This window comes from Crinia signifera, chromosome 11, assembly GCF_055691185.1.
Source record: "Crinia signifera chromosome 11, ASM5569118v1, whole genome shotgun sequence".
Classification (NCBI taxonomy): domain Eukaryota; kingdom Metazoa; phylum Chordata; class Amphibia; order Anura; family Myobatrachidae; genus Crinia; species Crinia signifera.
In genome coordinates, this window is record NC_139227.1 from 112,430,080 (window position 1) to 112,445,831 (window position 15,752).

Here is a 15,752-nt window from a genome sequence, read left to right on the forward strand (position 1 = left end):
GTTCAAATACTCTGTAAAGCGCTGCGGAATATGTGTGCGCTATATAAGAAAATGTTAATAACTAAATAAAAAAATAAATATATTATAGGGGTAAGGTACAAGCAGGAAGATTGCTCTAAACTATGAAACTATGAACGTGGTGCCAAGCTTGAAAATTAATGCATTTCATTTTAGGGCCAAGGGAGGAGGAGAGGAAAGAAAACTCTTTTTGGGGGCACCCTCAAGTATCAGAGAACTCTTTTATTGTATGTGCGAATACAATTTTAAAAAGGTAAATTTAATAGGTTTGCATTCAAATAAATGTGTTTGTAGTATTCTTGTCACAAACAAACAAACAAAAAAAAACAGCGCTGCAAAATAAAAACTTAATATGGAAGCTATACATGCTTATGCTCCAGGCCGTACTCGGCAGCAAAGTTTTGCAGCGCTGTTATTTTGTTTGTGAATACGTCACGCACATTCACAAGTCATCTATTCTCCTACTGATTACTCCCTACTCTCCAATACAGTGATGTGTGCTCCCGCAAATCATCACCCCACCATGGGACACTGCAGCCCGCTCCCAAAAAAAGCTGGTTGACAGTAGGAAGGTGAATCGGATGGGGGCTTCTGTCACCTGTCGTCATGTCAGTTAACCAGGTCCTTACTTTTCTTACTAATAGTTATAATATTTTTATTGTTGACAATCAGGGCCGGCAACAGTGGGGTCAAGAGGGACAAGTGTGACAGGTCCCCGGCAATCTTAAGGGCCCAAGAGCTTCTGTGCCCAGCCCGGCCGCCGCCTGTACTAGTTTGCCTGTCAGTGAACCCCCGCGGCCAAGCCGTCTACTGTGTGTGCCCCGCCACCTGTGGCCGCTAGGCACTCGGACAGTCTACTCTGTGTGTGGGCATAGCCCGGGGCCGTGTTCACTCAGTGCTCGGATTCGACGCACGGCCGTAACCACCGCTGGTGCTGTGGCCTCAGTCTCTGGCTCCTGTACTTTTAATGCACATGTGCGAGACGTCTATTCCATGCTCTGTGTTCATTTGTGTAAGTGACAAGACAAGGCAGGGAGCAGCCGCAGCAGCCAGGAGCCAGCAGGAAGCAGCAGCCAGGAGCCAGCAGGAAGCAGCAGCCAGGAGCCAGCAGGAAGCAGCAGCCAGGAGCCAGCAGGAAGCAGCAGCCAGGAGCCAGCAGGAAGCAGCAGCCAGGAGCCAGCAGGAAGCAGCAGCCAGGAGCCAGCAGGAAGCAGCAGCCAGGAGCCAGCAGGAAGCAGCAGCCAGGACCTAGCAGGAAGCAGCAGCCAGGAGCCAGGCCAGCAGGATAGAGAAGGAGCGAAGTCCACACCTGAAAGCAGGATCTAGAGCTGCAAAAGGTTAGGTGAAGCTCACGCAGAAGAGGGTTGTGTGGGTTTGGGATTAGGAGGTGGGATAGGGGGTCCCAGAAATATCAGTGTACAGGGCCCCAAGATTTCTGTTTTAATGATTTTGTTATATAAATTTTTAATGAAATGTGTATCAACGAAATACAGAATTGTAATGACAATTGGAAAACATTAAAAACTAGTAAGCCCTCTCGAAGCAAATGCTTCGAAAGCTAGTCTGCTACCTTGTGATTGCCTCTGTGTTTGTGCATGTGTGAGAGAAAAAGATATGTAGTTTCACTCTCTGCCAACAGATGGCAGTGAGACAAGATATATATATATATGTAGGTGATCTGTACTTAACAAAAATGCACATTATACATTATACTGTACACCACATGAAAAACTACACAATAAATACTGGGAAAATGAAACATTTAAAACTGAGATCGAATCCTCAGATTGTGTTTTTTTTGTGCAACGAAGCAATGAAATGTATGAACTCAACCGGTGTTTCTGATTGGGTGTGTGGCTCATCAAAACAGGACATTTTCTCATTTAAATCCTTTAAATGTGACTCCGGTGAATAACACACAGTACTGTATTTCAGTTCGCTCTGCTTGGGCCTCCACTTGTGTTAGGCTTGTTAATGGCAGCCTCCCTGTTTGAAACATACTGAAACCGCAGCCTTGCTCATTCACTGACATGACGAGAGCTCTTTCACACGTTCCCCCCATAGCAGTGTTTGTCCCCAAACACTAAAACGGAGTACAATGACATTCCAGTTCCAACACCCCCACCAACAGCACAACTACATAACAAGAATGCTAATTAGAGGGAGCCCTCCCATCACTCGGTGCGTATAATGCATTTGCACATGTTACTTGTTACATTAATTTCATTGCGATCTCAAATACGTTTGTCTTCAATATTCTTGGGGATATAATAGAGATCAGTTATGAGCCCACATCGGATAAACCTTCATTGCTTTGGCATACAAGTCTATGCCGATACAAAGGAGCGTTTACCATTGCAAAATAGAACGAGCAGAATCAAAGGACGATATTTTGTATTCAAGAGGAACTGGAATTTATTAGTACTGGAAAAAGTTATCTGCTGTGTATGTATCTACACCAAGGGTGGCCTTATAGGCGTCCTTAAAGGTGCAATAATAATAATAATGATGACAAACAGGTGCGAGACGGAACACCTTGCTAGGTTGTATTCGACAAGTTGGATTTCACTTATGTAAACATTCTAAATGTTTGGAGGAAGAAATGTTACAGTAAATGATATATTAGGTTATGATTGGACAAATTATACAGATGTAGCCGCCGTTGTTCTTTGCCGGCGCCCGCCAGATCCTCTCCTGTGGCGAGCGCCGGTGATAGGGACTGGGACGCTCGTGGGTCTCACGCGCACGCACGGTCCAGTATCACGGCGGCTGGGCAGCGTCTCCATGCCCATCTCCACTTCAGGGAGGGTTTGGGGGTGGGTCGGGGCAGTGAGGGGGATCGGCGGCGGCGGTGGGAGCCGGCCACTGGCGGGGGCTGGCAATACTTTCGCCAGCCCCTGCAAGAACTAGGCCGGCTCCATCTGTATATCAAATGTAGTTTACAAAAATTAGTGCAAGGTGTTATATTAGTCTCACATGCAGGCCCATCCGACCCAGGCTGCCAGTGATCAGTCTTCAATTTCGCTACACACGTGGATGAACCAATTGCACAGATCTCCAACCTGCCCCTCGGTTAAGGTGCCCATACACAGGGCTGACTTCCCCAAGGGAAGGAGTTACCAGCGATTGCGCCTTGAACCTCCCGGGTGGCAGGGCTTCATATGATACACTGTATGCAACCATTTTGCATATGATGTATTGTATGCAATCCCAGCCAAGTCTGCCGAAAGACTTGGCCATGCAACCGATCTATCGCGCACCAAGTGCGATCTTCAGGCTCTGATGCGATGCTTACAGGACGTGCACATTTGGTCACACATGTGATTGGCCGTGGAATCCCCCCTTGTGTATAGGAGCCATTACAGAGGCTGCATCCCATGGACAAACACGACACTTACAGACATTGCGGTTTGTAATCCAGGCCCTGAAAATAGTGTCACACAATCTGCATGTATGATTCTCGGCAGATGAATTATACTAAGGCCACACAGCTGCCAATACCACCCACATGAATACATGCGTTAGGCTATATTTTCCTTTGTATGGTGATAAATGCCAGTCCGTTCAGATTTTTTTTCTTAGAAGTATGTAACATTTCAGCCGATATATGTTTTTCCTTGTATTTTTTTTTACTTTTTATTTCAATGTTGTCTTTCCTTACTTTAAGGGTCATACCCACTGGCGTCCATTTTTCTGTACTTTATTAGCACAAACGCACAGTGAATACTATTGTTCCCCATTGTTCTCAAATACACTTACAATGCTACTGGTGGATGGGAGCGTTACTGTATGGGAAAACATGGGAGCCCCCCAATACCCCGAACACACAAGTGGTATCACAAGTATACTTATGGTTTACCTCTCTAGAGATCTGAAATAAACTGTTAAAATACTGACATAATGTAATACATACATACGGAGATATACTATACGTTTGTACACTGAGGGATGAGGGATGATTGACCAGTTGCCTGATTGAAAATCAGGAAAGTTTTGTCTCATGGCCACTGGCCGTCATGTTAAACCAGTGCTATCTAGGTGGCCAATCTTTCACATCTATGAGAGACCTAAGTTGGCCTTAGAAGGTCTGCGCAATGGTACAGCCGACATAGAGGAGACCAGGAGAGACGGCCCAACAATCGGAGAACCTCTGTACGCTGTATGATGTACGGATATGTCCGGATATGATGTTGGCTGAATCACAGCTGGGTACATCAAACAGGTTTGAAAACCACACAAACCGATCCAGACCGTTTTTCCACTCTTTTCAGGTGGCAAATGAATATCGTTCAGCTCCACTAACTAACCCATAATCACTCTACTCCGTAGGCAGGAATAGAGGCTTTGCATTTTCTATGAACAAATGCACCCACTTTACAGAAAGGTCAAGTCATTTGAAGGAATTAAATGGGGATTGTCTCCATCTTATAACAATATTTTGTATTTTAACCCATCGTGGTCCAGAGCTTCCATGTCCAAGCATTGACAGTCAAGAACAGTCTCCACTTTGGTCACACATGGAGATTGGCCAATTAGAAGAGATCTTGGTGGACGGGCCAAGTGAAACATCTCTGTCACCACTGGAACAAGTTAGCGCTCTCGTCACATGATGGCCCAGACAGGCCAACCATGCTCATCGTTAAATTCCAATCATCAACATTTCCCATAACAATCTGCACAAAATTGATTGGAGCAAATACAATATTGTCATAAAACAGTGTTGGCACATACATTATAGTAAAATGAAAAATATAAGTAATAAATCTTTCAAATCTAAAAACAGTCAAAAAAACAACTACTGTCTCAGCTTGGTAATTCACACTATAAAATAACACTAATAATAATAATAATAACAACAACTGCTACAACAAAAATCATTCTTCTTCTTATTATTATTAATAATTAATTATTATTATTATTATTATCATAAGCCACTTGCTCTTCAAAAGTTAAAGATAAAATAAACTAATTGCTAAATAAATAGAAAACTTCACCACAAAACACCTTGTAGGGTTCCATACCTCCCAACTGTCACGATTTTAGAGGGACAGTCCCGATTTTCGGGTCCTGTCCTGCTGTCCCACCCGCGGCAGGCATTGTCCCGCTACGGGGGGGTGGCAGTTGGGAGACCCCCAATCTAGTAGAATAGACGCTGTGCGCATGCGCACAGCGTCTATTCTCGTATGAAAATGAGGCCGCGGCTAATTAGCATTTGCATACGCCCCGCCCCCCTTTTCGGGCGCTCGCGCGGCTTCGCCGCGCGAGTGTCCCTATTTCATACGGACAGAAGTTGGGAGGTATGGGGTTCCAAATAAACTACGACACAGTGTTCTTGGTACTACAGTGACCTTGCTGTAACTACACAGTATCAGTGGATATGTAAAGTTAAATTTAATTCAGTTTTGGTATAAACATAACAGTATGAACAAGTAAATGCAAAATAATAAGCCTCAAGCAACAGACGTCTGCATGCAATGTCAGATTCAGAAACTTTAAAAAATACATTACTACTATGATAAACTAAACTATAAACTCCAATATGCTAAGTATACTGTCTTTATTTATTTTATTTACTTATTTATTTATTAACAGTTTCTTATATAGCGCACACATATACCGCAGCGCTTTACAGAGAATATTTGAACTCTCACTTCAGTCCCTGCCCCGGTGGAGCTTACAATCTATATTCCCTACCACATGTACACGCACACAGACATTCTAGGGTTAATTTTGTTGGGAGCCAATTAGCCTACCAGTATATTTTTGACTTGTGGGAGGAAACCGGAGTACCCGGAGGAAACCCAGGCAAGTACGGGGAGAATATACAAACTCCACACAGTTAGAGCCATGGTGGGACTCGAACCCATGACCTCAGTGCTGTGAGGCAGTAATGCTAATCATTAAACCAACCGTACTTTAAAATAGCAAGCAGCTACTGGTATGTATAAAATTAGCAGCAACTGCATATTCAAAATTCAAGAGGGAGGGGAGATTTATCAAAGCTTGTAGAGAGCATGACCCAATCAGCTCTTGTCAATTTTCAAACACAGCCTGTATAAGAAAAAACACAATCTGATTGGTTGGTTCCCTATACTCTATCAAATGTATGTCTCTCCAAAAGTTGTATAAATCCCAAACTTTCAACAGAATTCTGGGAATACACACATTTATTTCAAAGTTCGATTTATAGCTATCACTTTGGAATATTAAACAGTGCCAAAATGTACAGAGGAATGATCTCGCTGTATTAAATCAATTATTATTTCTTCCATGTTGTGTGCACTCTTTTTTTTAACCCTTTGACTGCCAACGTTTCTGTGAGCGACCCTCAAAGGATCCGCAAAAAAATGGCGGCGCCCCTCGCAGGGGACTGTTCTTTTAGTATAAATAAATACAAATACTGGCACTCGAAGGGTTAATAATAAATAGTTCTTAGCGCGGTTGAAAAGAAGAGATTGTGGAAAGTTTTATTATCTGGCTATTCTGCACGTTAGATGTCACAACAGACAGTGAGAAGGAGCTTGAGAACGTATCTGACAGGAACCACTATAAAAGCTGTGTACAGAAGTGGGCAGATACAGTATATCCTACAGAACACAGATACCACCACTTCCCTCACCACAGCTGTGCGTTAGCATTGAAGAGAATGTGCCTTTGCATTCTAATGGGCAATAGAGTACATTGTACGTACAGCCCACCTCTTTATGACATAGTGCCACACATTGTATTGATAAAGGTACAGAGACACATATAAAAGAAACAAAACAAATACGAATAAAGTTTTAACTCACCTGGTGACAGTAATTCTTTGACGTTTTCATCTGCTGGCGTAGGGCAGACAATACCCCTTGGATAAAAACCTTAGCTCCAGTAGGGCTGAAGCCTTCTCCCTTAGAGAGCCACACGGGTCCTCGTAAATACGTGATGGAGTTTTGCAAGCATTTGTGAAGCAGTGGGACTGCAGATTAAAAAATAAAAATGAGATAAAATAAAAAAAATATACAATCAATTTAAAATGAAATGTAAAACTTTTTTTCTTTGTCAAGGTTACAGTTAAGAGTTTAGCATGGTTAGCATGGACCCAGGAACAGTGGTCTGTAATGTCAATTGTATCTGACCTGGATTATGTCTTAGCAAGAGCGAGTGCTCCGTAAATTGTGACCAGCATGAAAACGGCATTTATACTGAGATACCCCTGTGTCAGGCTCCTGAGCGGAGGCAGCACACCTGAATAGTTCCGAAGAGTGTCTAACTAACTGTACGGAGTGTCATGTTGTGCACTGATTGCCTTATCTTCTCATTTATCACAGATGAGTTGGAACAAACCCTGCTGAAATTTACTTGCATTGTCCTGAAAAAGATTTCAAGACGGATGGTCCCGATTTCCTTTCCAAAAGCTGCTGACAAAAAGAAATCATACTTGCTGACATGTGCACAGTGCCATTATTTGTGAGCAGGTACCGGCTGTGGGTCTGTCGAGCCGTTATTTGTGAGCAGGTACCGGCTGTGGGTCTGTCGAGCCGTTATTTGTGAGCGGGTACCGGCTGTGGGTCTGTCGAGCCGTTATTTGTGAGCAGGTACCGGCTGTGGGCATGTCGAGACGTTATTTGTGAGCAGGTACCGGCTGTGGTACCGGGTTTTTTTACATAAGATTTTTTATTTGAATTTATATAACAAATGTGAGGGACGCTGCCATTTTAATCAGCTATTTTAATGGTTCAAATGGTTAAATATATATTACGAATAGATTACACACACTAATTATATTGCTCTGTAGTGGTTTTCAGCGGTTTTGACTTATTAGAATGCTATGAAGTAAAGTCTTTGTTCTTGGGCTGTTTTTAGACAAGGAAACATGTAAACTTTGAAAAAAAACTATTCTGATATGTAAGAAACGTGGAAATCAGTTGCAGGAATGTAATCACATAGACGTGTACAGCCCTAAAAACGGACATATAGTCACATTAGCATTCTATCCCCAGCTGGAATCCGGAGATGTGTTCACATAAGAATATACCAATCTGAATCAGGTTAATTTAGTGGAAGTGTTTTTAACCTTTTGAGCGCCAAGTGAATATATGTCAAAATAGGTGTAAAAATTGCCAAACATTTTTTATTCATCATAATGACCTGTAATATTTACCTTATATAGGAAATATAGGGGCAAATTTAATAGGATGAGAGATTCAGAATGTGAGAGATTTGGTAAGAAATTTCCAGTTTTTTTTTTTTAAAAGCGGCATTTACACTGCAATACCAGTTTGATTTTGAAGTGTAAATCATTGCCGCTTTAAAAAAAACAACTGGAAATTTCTTACCAAATCTCTCATCAAATTAAATTTCACCCATAATCTTTTTTTTTTTTTTACACTTTTTTTTTTTATTTGAATTTATATAACATGCGACGTCAGTCCCGTAAATAATGCAAGGACACATTAGAAGCAATATCCTAGAACATTCATCGTCTAGAACATTCAACATATATCTAGAACATTCATCGTCTACATTTTGATAATGGGACAGTTTGTTATGGAATACTGTATTACAAAGAGCAAATACAAGTTCAGAATTTGCAGCTAACAAAAACATACTTAACCCTTTGAGTGCCAAGTGAATTTGTCAAAATAGGAGTGAAAATTGCCCAGCAAACATTTTTCTTCATCACACTGACCTGTAATGTTTAATTTATATAGGAAATATAATGGTTTTTTTTTTTACACATTTTTTATTTGAATTTATATAACAAATGTGATATTTTGCACATCCCTCACAGAGATGTTAGCACCCAAAGGGTTAAAGAAGAACACTTGATAAAATGTTAAACCTTTACTAATGATTATAAGAGGTTATTGCAAGACATGGCTGTTCTTGTCCTTAACACTGGCAATGTCAAAATGTACTTTTTGCAAAGAAACTTAAACTAGTATTTAGTAAACATAACTATAATCTGTGAACAATGTTCTATTTTCTGTTAATAATTTGCCATCTGTCATTGTCTTTGTTTTTTTGTCTCTGATGTTTTGTATACTTATTGTAATGTGATGTTAGCAGTACAGAGAAGTGCATTTTAAACCGCTACAAAATATTCAGGTGAGACGGGGGCTGCGCAACGTCACCTGCTGAGGTCAGGTGACCAAACTTTGATTCTAATCAATAGATTTCTCTCTCGCGGGATAAAAAATACATCAGTCGCCCAAATTGTGTTTTTTTTTGTTTCCCAACTAATCGAACATCTGTTGTGTATTTTTGTTTACATGCTACTTGTCAAATCTTATTGTCTCTTAGGTGCTTACGAGAGGCGTTTTAGCAGAGTCATTTTCTTAAATACGGATGCCAATCCAAATTTGGATTTTCCACCGTTGAGCAGAATGACAGGCACACAATCACTGCATCTAAAGCAGTCGTCCACAGGTGTTTCACTTTATCAGCGATCCCATTAAAAACTGACGGCATACGCCTGCGAGGGTTTGCGGCGCTGCGAGGCTTCTAAACAATAGGCCGATTCATACAGGGATTTGCAATTTAACATGAAATTATTTATATTATACTGGAGAAATTAGTCAGGGGCACTCGTTAATTCTTGCATTAAAATTAACAATGAACAAAATAATGGAAATCTAAAAGTAAAAAAAATATATATAATTTTTTAAACGTTGTTTGTTTAAAGAAATCTGCCAATTTTCTGGTATATATGTGCAACATAATGTACGTTCCCCTCTGGCTTCTTAAATACAGCGTGAGTCATGTCTGTCCTAAACAAAGTAACTGCGCATTAAATATGCTTGAATGTCTTCTGCTTCAGCGTGTAGAGCAAGAAAATGGTGTGAAGTGTTATGCTGTGTTCCTTTGCTTCCCGGTTGGTGATTGATCATTCGGTAACTATATATATGCCTTGTTCCATGAAATCAGGTTTGTGGTAATTGGTTCATCAGATTTTTGGGTTAAATTGAGAGTGAAGAGGTACTGTGTATAGGAATAAGAGTTGCCATGTTCAGGGCTGGCCTTGAAACAGCATGGAATCTAAAGGCGATATTCAAAACCACTTCACTCATCACACGCTTACTGATTCTGAATGGGGTCCAGTTGCGAGGGACATTTGGGAGGTTTCCAATACACTCTAAGTCTGTTTTGCTCCCCACCAATGAGCCCATCTCTTTGGAGTTAACAGGCGAGCATAACAGGTCAATGTATAGGACTATGTTAATTAAATATCTCAGTGCATGAAATGACATACTTGAAAAGGGACTTTGCAATGGAGAGAATTGTGGGCACGGAACGTCGTGCGCTTGCCAAGAACATGTACATAGAACCGTATATTTTCCCGAAACCGCAAATCCAATATTTTTGTTTAATTCCCAGTTCTTTGGAAAATCTGCAGCTGCGATCGAGTCCCCCTTATATTTTTTCTTTAGTGTTGTATGCGGTATTTAAAAAGGTCTTCCCTTCCCAGCCCAGGCTCTGGAGAACAAAGGATGGGATGTTTTGCTTATATTGTTATGTTAAGTGCTTAAGATAGTTTTTGAAGGAACCAGCCCAAGCAGAGGAATTGCAGTGTAATTCCGGGCAACGTGGTGTAAATGAATACACGTGAACGTTTGTTGTGTTGAGTAAATGAAGAGAAAGTGACTGCCACACTTACAGCTGTCTCGACTCACTTCACATTATTGTCATCCTTAATGAGTGAGCATGCTACTCACTCTCACTGCAACCGGTGATGATTTATTTGTAACAAACAAATGAGCGATTCCAAAACAATGCATTTGTTGCTTGTTATTTGCTGAATTATCCAAAAATGTACCGTTAAGGTGGTTACACACGGGGAGATTATGGCTATGGGCCCCATTCAGACCAGCTTGCACGGCTGGGCATATACCCTATTGGCCGCAACGACATGTGTGATGCTCGGCTGCAATCAAGTCCTGCAACTTTTTTTGTTCACTGGCTGGTTGACATGCAGTGGGAGTGTGGGGTGGGAACTGGCCGTTTCATGGGAGTGCGAAACAAAATGCTGGGAGTGACAGGGAAAACATAGGAGTGGCTTAGTCTATTAGGGGAGGGTGTTTGATGTCAGCACCAGCCCAGATGTCCCTGTTTTTCATCAGAATGCCAAGTAAGTCCTGGGCAATGTGGCACCTGCGATGACTCATTAGACGGTGAACCGGTTACAAAGGAATTTGGATATATATGCATGGGTGCAGAGATGTTCACCCGTACACATCCATTCGTACAGCGAATACATTCATTTGGAAGGCCGGATTTCAATGGAGCCGGGAGGCGGCTTAACTGAACGTTGGCCGCTGCAAATTCACGGCCGTGTAACGTAGTAACAGAGTAATTAAGGCTGAAAAAAATATTAATCCATTGAGTTCAACCTATCTAACTGTAACTACTGACGTGAGTAAGTCATATCTATAGGATTCCCTTAGCGGCCAAAAATGTATCCAGTTTTGATTTAAATTCATTACCAGTAGTTGCTGTAACCACCCCACCGGCAATGAGTTCCAGAATGTTACTGCTCTAATGGTGACGAATCCTCTTCTTAATTCAGTATGGAATTTATTTTCCTCGAGCCTCAGTACATGCCCGCGTGTCCTAAGTATAGGCCTGTTAGTGAACATGGTCTTAGTGAATAGGTCTTAATCAGGCCCTATGTCAGATTTTGACTATGCGATTTCCCTTGCACTACCTGGAGCCCATAACCATACAATATTGACTATGGTTACTTGAGATTGTCACTATGGCTGATTTTGACTATACTAGAACACTAGACTGTATACAATATAGTCAAAATTGGCATGCCCGCACAATCTAAATGATCTTTCGATGCCGATCCAACAGGGCCACACATCGACATCATAAGCTGTATATAAACTGTATAATGTGTGATATCTTTTCTTCTGATTTTGACTACATAGTCAAAATCGGAAGCTCAAATCTCGCCATGTGTATGCACCCTTAGTTGAAGTAATATTATTTGCATGGATTTCTGCACCATGTTTATTCCTATACAGCATCTATTTAGGCATACTAGGGGTAACATCACCCCTGTCTGCTAAATCAGCCTGGGTAAGTGCAGTTTACAAGATAATGGATTTATACCATTTAATCTACCACTAAGGTCCAGATGTAACGTAGCATAAGAGATCATCGGACAGTTTTTTAAATGGGCAATCATTTACCAGGCAAAACCATATCCGAGTTCAGCAAGTAACCCGCACGGCAACTGAATTCTGATGCTATTACATCCGATCCTAATAGTTTGTCAGTCACATAACAAAAACCATGGTTATGGGGCATATTGGCCCATGCAAGGTCACGCTAACAAAATTGTTTTGATAGTGCTTTTAATATTTTTCTATACCTTTAACCTTTTTTTAACCTAATCATGTACTGGCTTATAGCGTGTTTTCTTGACTACATGGGAATTAGACACGTCCTTTTATCTCACCCAAGTATTCCATTATTTCTGTCCCAGCCAGCTTGCTGATTTCAGCTTTTTGGCCCATATGGTTGGACTTCTTGTCACTGGTTTGAATCTGGTGTATGGGATTTTGAGGTTTATGATGGACAGGGGCAGAGTTTGACCACAGGCAGAGGGCAGAGGTCTCTGGGTCAGAAACACAAATAGGATTGCTATACAATTAAACGGAGTACAGTGTTACAGTTTGAATAGATGAACAGTTTTTACAGGCAAAGGAGACCCCTCTATATAATAAAAACACTAATATATGGGTAGATTCACTACACACAGAACAATGATTAATCCTACCAATTACACATTCATCCCGGCCAGTCATCCTTGTGTGAGACCAATATTCTGATAGCTAAAGGGAACTTCATAAAACAAAAAAACACTGCAAAAAGTACCAAACAAAAACCCCAAAGCCAAATCATTATTCTTAGACTTCATAGCAACATTTCATACCACTGACCACTCCTCCATGGAACCCTCCACCCCACCTGGCTCCGGCCTACTTGTCCAACCATGCACACCCTCAAAGGGGCGTCTTATGATGAGCAGTGTCGGAACTTACGAGTGGTTGGCCCAGGTGCAAAACTACATTTTTAGGCCCTCCTCTTCCACTCCAAACCAAGTTCACAATATGCCACATAGCAGTGGGTGGCAGAAGTGGGCCCCTTAGTCTTCAGGGGCCCCGGTGTAATGCACCTGCTGCACCAATGGTAGTTCCGCCTCTGATGATGAGACTATGGCACTGTGCTAGAACCTACTTGTATATGTCTATATCCCCTTCACCCTCCACATTCAATCCCTCACCCACTCTCCCCATTTCTACCTCTGTAATATTTCCAAAGTCAGGTCCTTCCTCAATCTGGAGGCTCATCCCCATTACTTCTCGCCTTCTGGCTGGTGCATCTGTAATCTACTCCTCTCTGACCTGCCTTAGTGTCCATTTTAATGTGCCACGAAAAAGGAGTTTCTACATATACATTTGTGAATATTGAAGGTCACTGTAGGTACAAAGGTCCTACAAAAAGGTTCTTTGAGGACCCTTTTTTAATATGGTCTATATAAGTTTAGTTTAGTCCTGAGTGTCCTCTGGGGAAGAGGATCAATACCCTCTTCTCCAGTCACTGCCCTCACTACATCAGTAATTAGTTGGTGACCTGCGCAAGGGGTGTGTTGGGAACATTATCTGTGCCTCGTGTAGGATGTTCTCACCTTGCCCCTGGAGGGGAATGGCCTTCTTCTAGTTCCTACTGAATCGATAGGCTGAATATTGGTTCAGTTGACAACTTGACAGATTAGCTGCCTGCTAAGTGTAGGTGACGAGTCCATTTTTTTTTTTTAAATCTCTCATATATTGATTGAAAATATTTTATTACGAGCAACTTTATTGACTTTCAACATCCCTGTAAAAGCCTATTCTGTATAATTAGCTTGTTGCAATTACAACTGTAGAACAAACATATTCATTATACAATGATCAAATGCATTATCTGTTCAGTCAATGATCCGGAGGAAATTCTCTAGCTCTGGGTCACAAACATCAAATGTAGTTCACAGCCAATGTTTTTAAACTGTTTTGCAAGACTGTCACTATAATGTAGATATATATAATACCTATAATGCATGGACAATTACCCCAGATAAATGCTACCTTACTACATGAATCATCTTCCACAACTTTATCGGTACATTACAAAATACGAAGGTCTTCCAGGCCATTATGTCTCGTAACGGAATGGCAGAAAATCATAACATTTTTACCAGAGAAAACTGATGTCAAACACATGGTAAATTGTATAAAATCTCTTCTCGACATCATCATGATTGATGGTTTAATGTGATCTTTTCTATTCTGTCCTATTTAAAAATAAATCTATAAGAAATTTCAGAATATCCGTCCCGTCTTCTCAATGAGCGTGCAGTGAAAATCAGGGCGGTCAGTCCCAATGGCTCCAACTCCGATGGAGACAGGCAGACCTAGAAGAGGAGTATCAGTCATACTGGTCTCTTCAGAGATGTACAAGGGTGGATCAATAAGTACCTGTGTATGAAGACCGGTGGCGTTGCTGAGGAAAGTTGGTATTACTATCATGTACTACCATCTTTCAAACGCCATACCAAATTTCAGATTGATTCATATGTTCTTTTTTTTCCCCAACCACAACAATGCACCGGCTCCCTCATCCGGAATTGTTGCGGCCAAATTGCATGAATTGTGCTATGAATTGTTGCCTCATTTACCATACTCGCTGACTTGGCCCCCTGTGACTTCTCTCTGTTCCCTAACCTGAAAACGTGGCTCACGGGGAAGAAAAATGTATTTATATTTATAGCGCAATTCATGCAAAAATGTATTTATGTTTATAGCGCAATTCACGCAATTTGACCACAACAATTCCGGATGCGGGAGCTGGTGCATTGTCGTGGTGGGGAAAAAAACTAACGTATGAATCATTCTGAAATTTGGTGTGGTGTTGTTTGAAAGATGGCAGTACACGATAGTAATACCAACTTTCCTCAGCAGCGCCACCTGTCTTCATACACAGGTACTTAAGTCCAAACATCTGAACTAGAGGACCCCGTTACCATTGTTGTCTGCTCAACTGCCCAATGCAGGACTCTAGAAGGGAAGTATAATTATATGCACAGGCAAAGATCAAGCTGATGTCAGAAGCACAACGAATAGGGCTGGAGCAATTGCGTGATGATGATGATGAAGCAGATGTAAATACACAAAATACAAGTGGAGATCCGCATCACGTTGCAAGCGCGCAAAGTGGCCGCAGATCCGTCCTAACTGTGTACAACACAGAGTCAGCCCCAGAGACAATGACAAGGTGACAGCAAATGAAAATACATCGGTACCAATTCCCATAACTACCCCCAAACTGTCCTATGACTGTCAATGACTATGCAAATAAGTCTTCTCTATGGTGCCCACACACGGTTCCTTTGCAGTGCGATGCGGGCTGCAGCGCATTGCAGATCGCAAGTAAAAAAAGCATGTGCAGCTGTTCTTTCTGTACTAGATCGCATTGCATCTAGTTCAAATTGCACCCTGTTGTAGCGCGTCGCATGTGATTTGAACTAGATGCGATGCGATCTAGTAGGGAAAGCATGCAGTACAAAACTTATCGTGTGTGGGCAGTAAAATAGGGAGGGATTTATTTACTGAGGTGGGCGTTCTATTGAAGACAGGATGTTGCTATGGGCAACCAATCAGATTCTATCTAGTGTCTTCTAGGAGGTGCTAAATAAATATGAA

General features: G+C 41.6%; 1 protein-coding gene across 5 annotated transcripts in view; it reads right to left on the reverse strand.

Moving 5' to 3' along the window:
* The window catches only part of DCDC1 (doublecortin domain containing 1), a 341,410-nt gene that overhangs the window by 268,583 nt on the left and 57,075 nt on the right, over positions 1 to 15,752 (reverse strand). For all 5 annotated transcript variants that reach the window (XR_014465436.1, XM_083164256.1, XM_083164255.1 and 2 more), the window contains one exon: positions 6,810 to 6,976. Coding sequence is in view for 4 of the 5 variants with exons in the window: in XM_083164256.1 (XP_083020382.1) it covers positions 6,810 to 6,976 (167 nt within the window). In the remaining variant the exon portion in view is untranslated. The remainder of the gene's footprint in view (positions 1 to 6,809; positions 6,977 to 15,752) is intronic.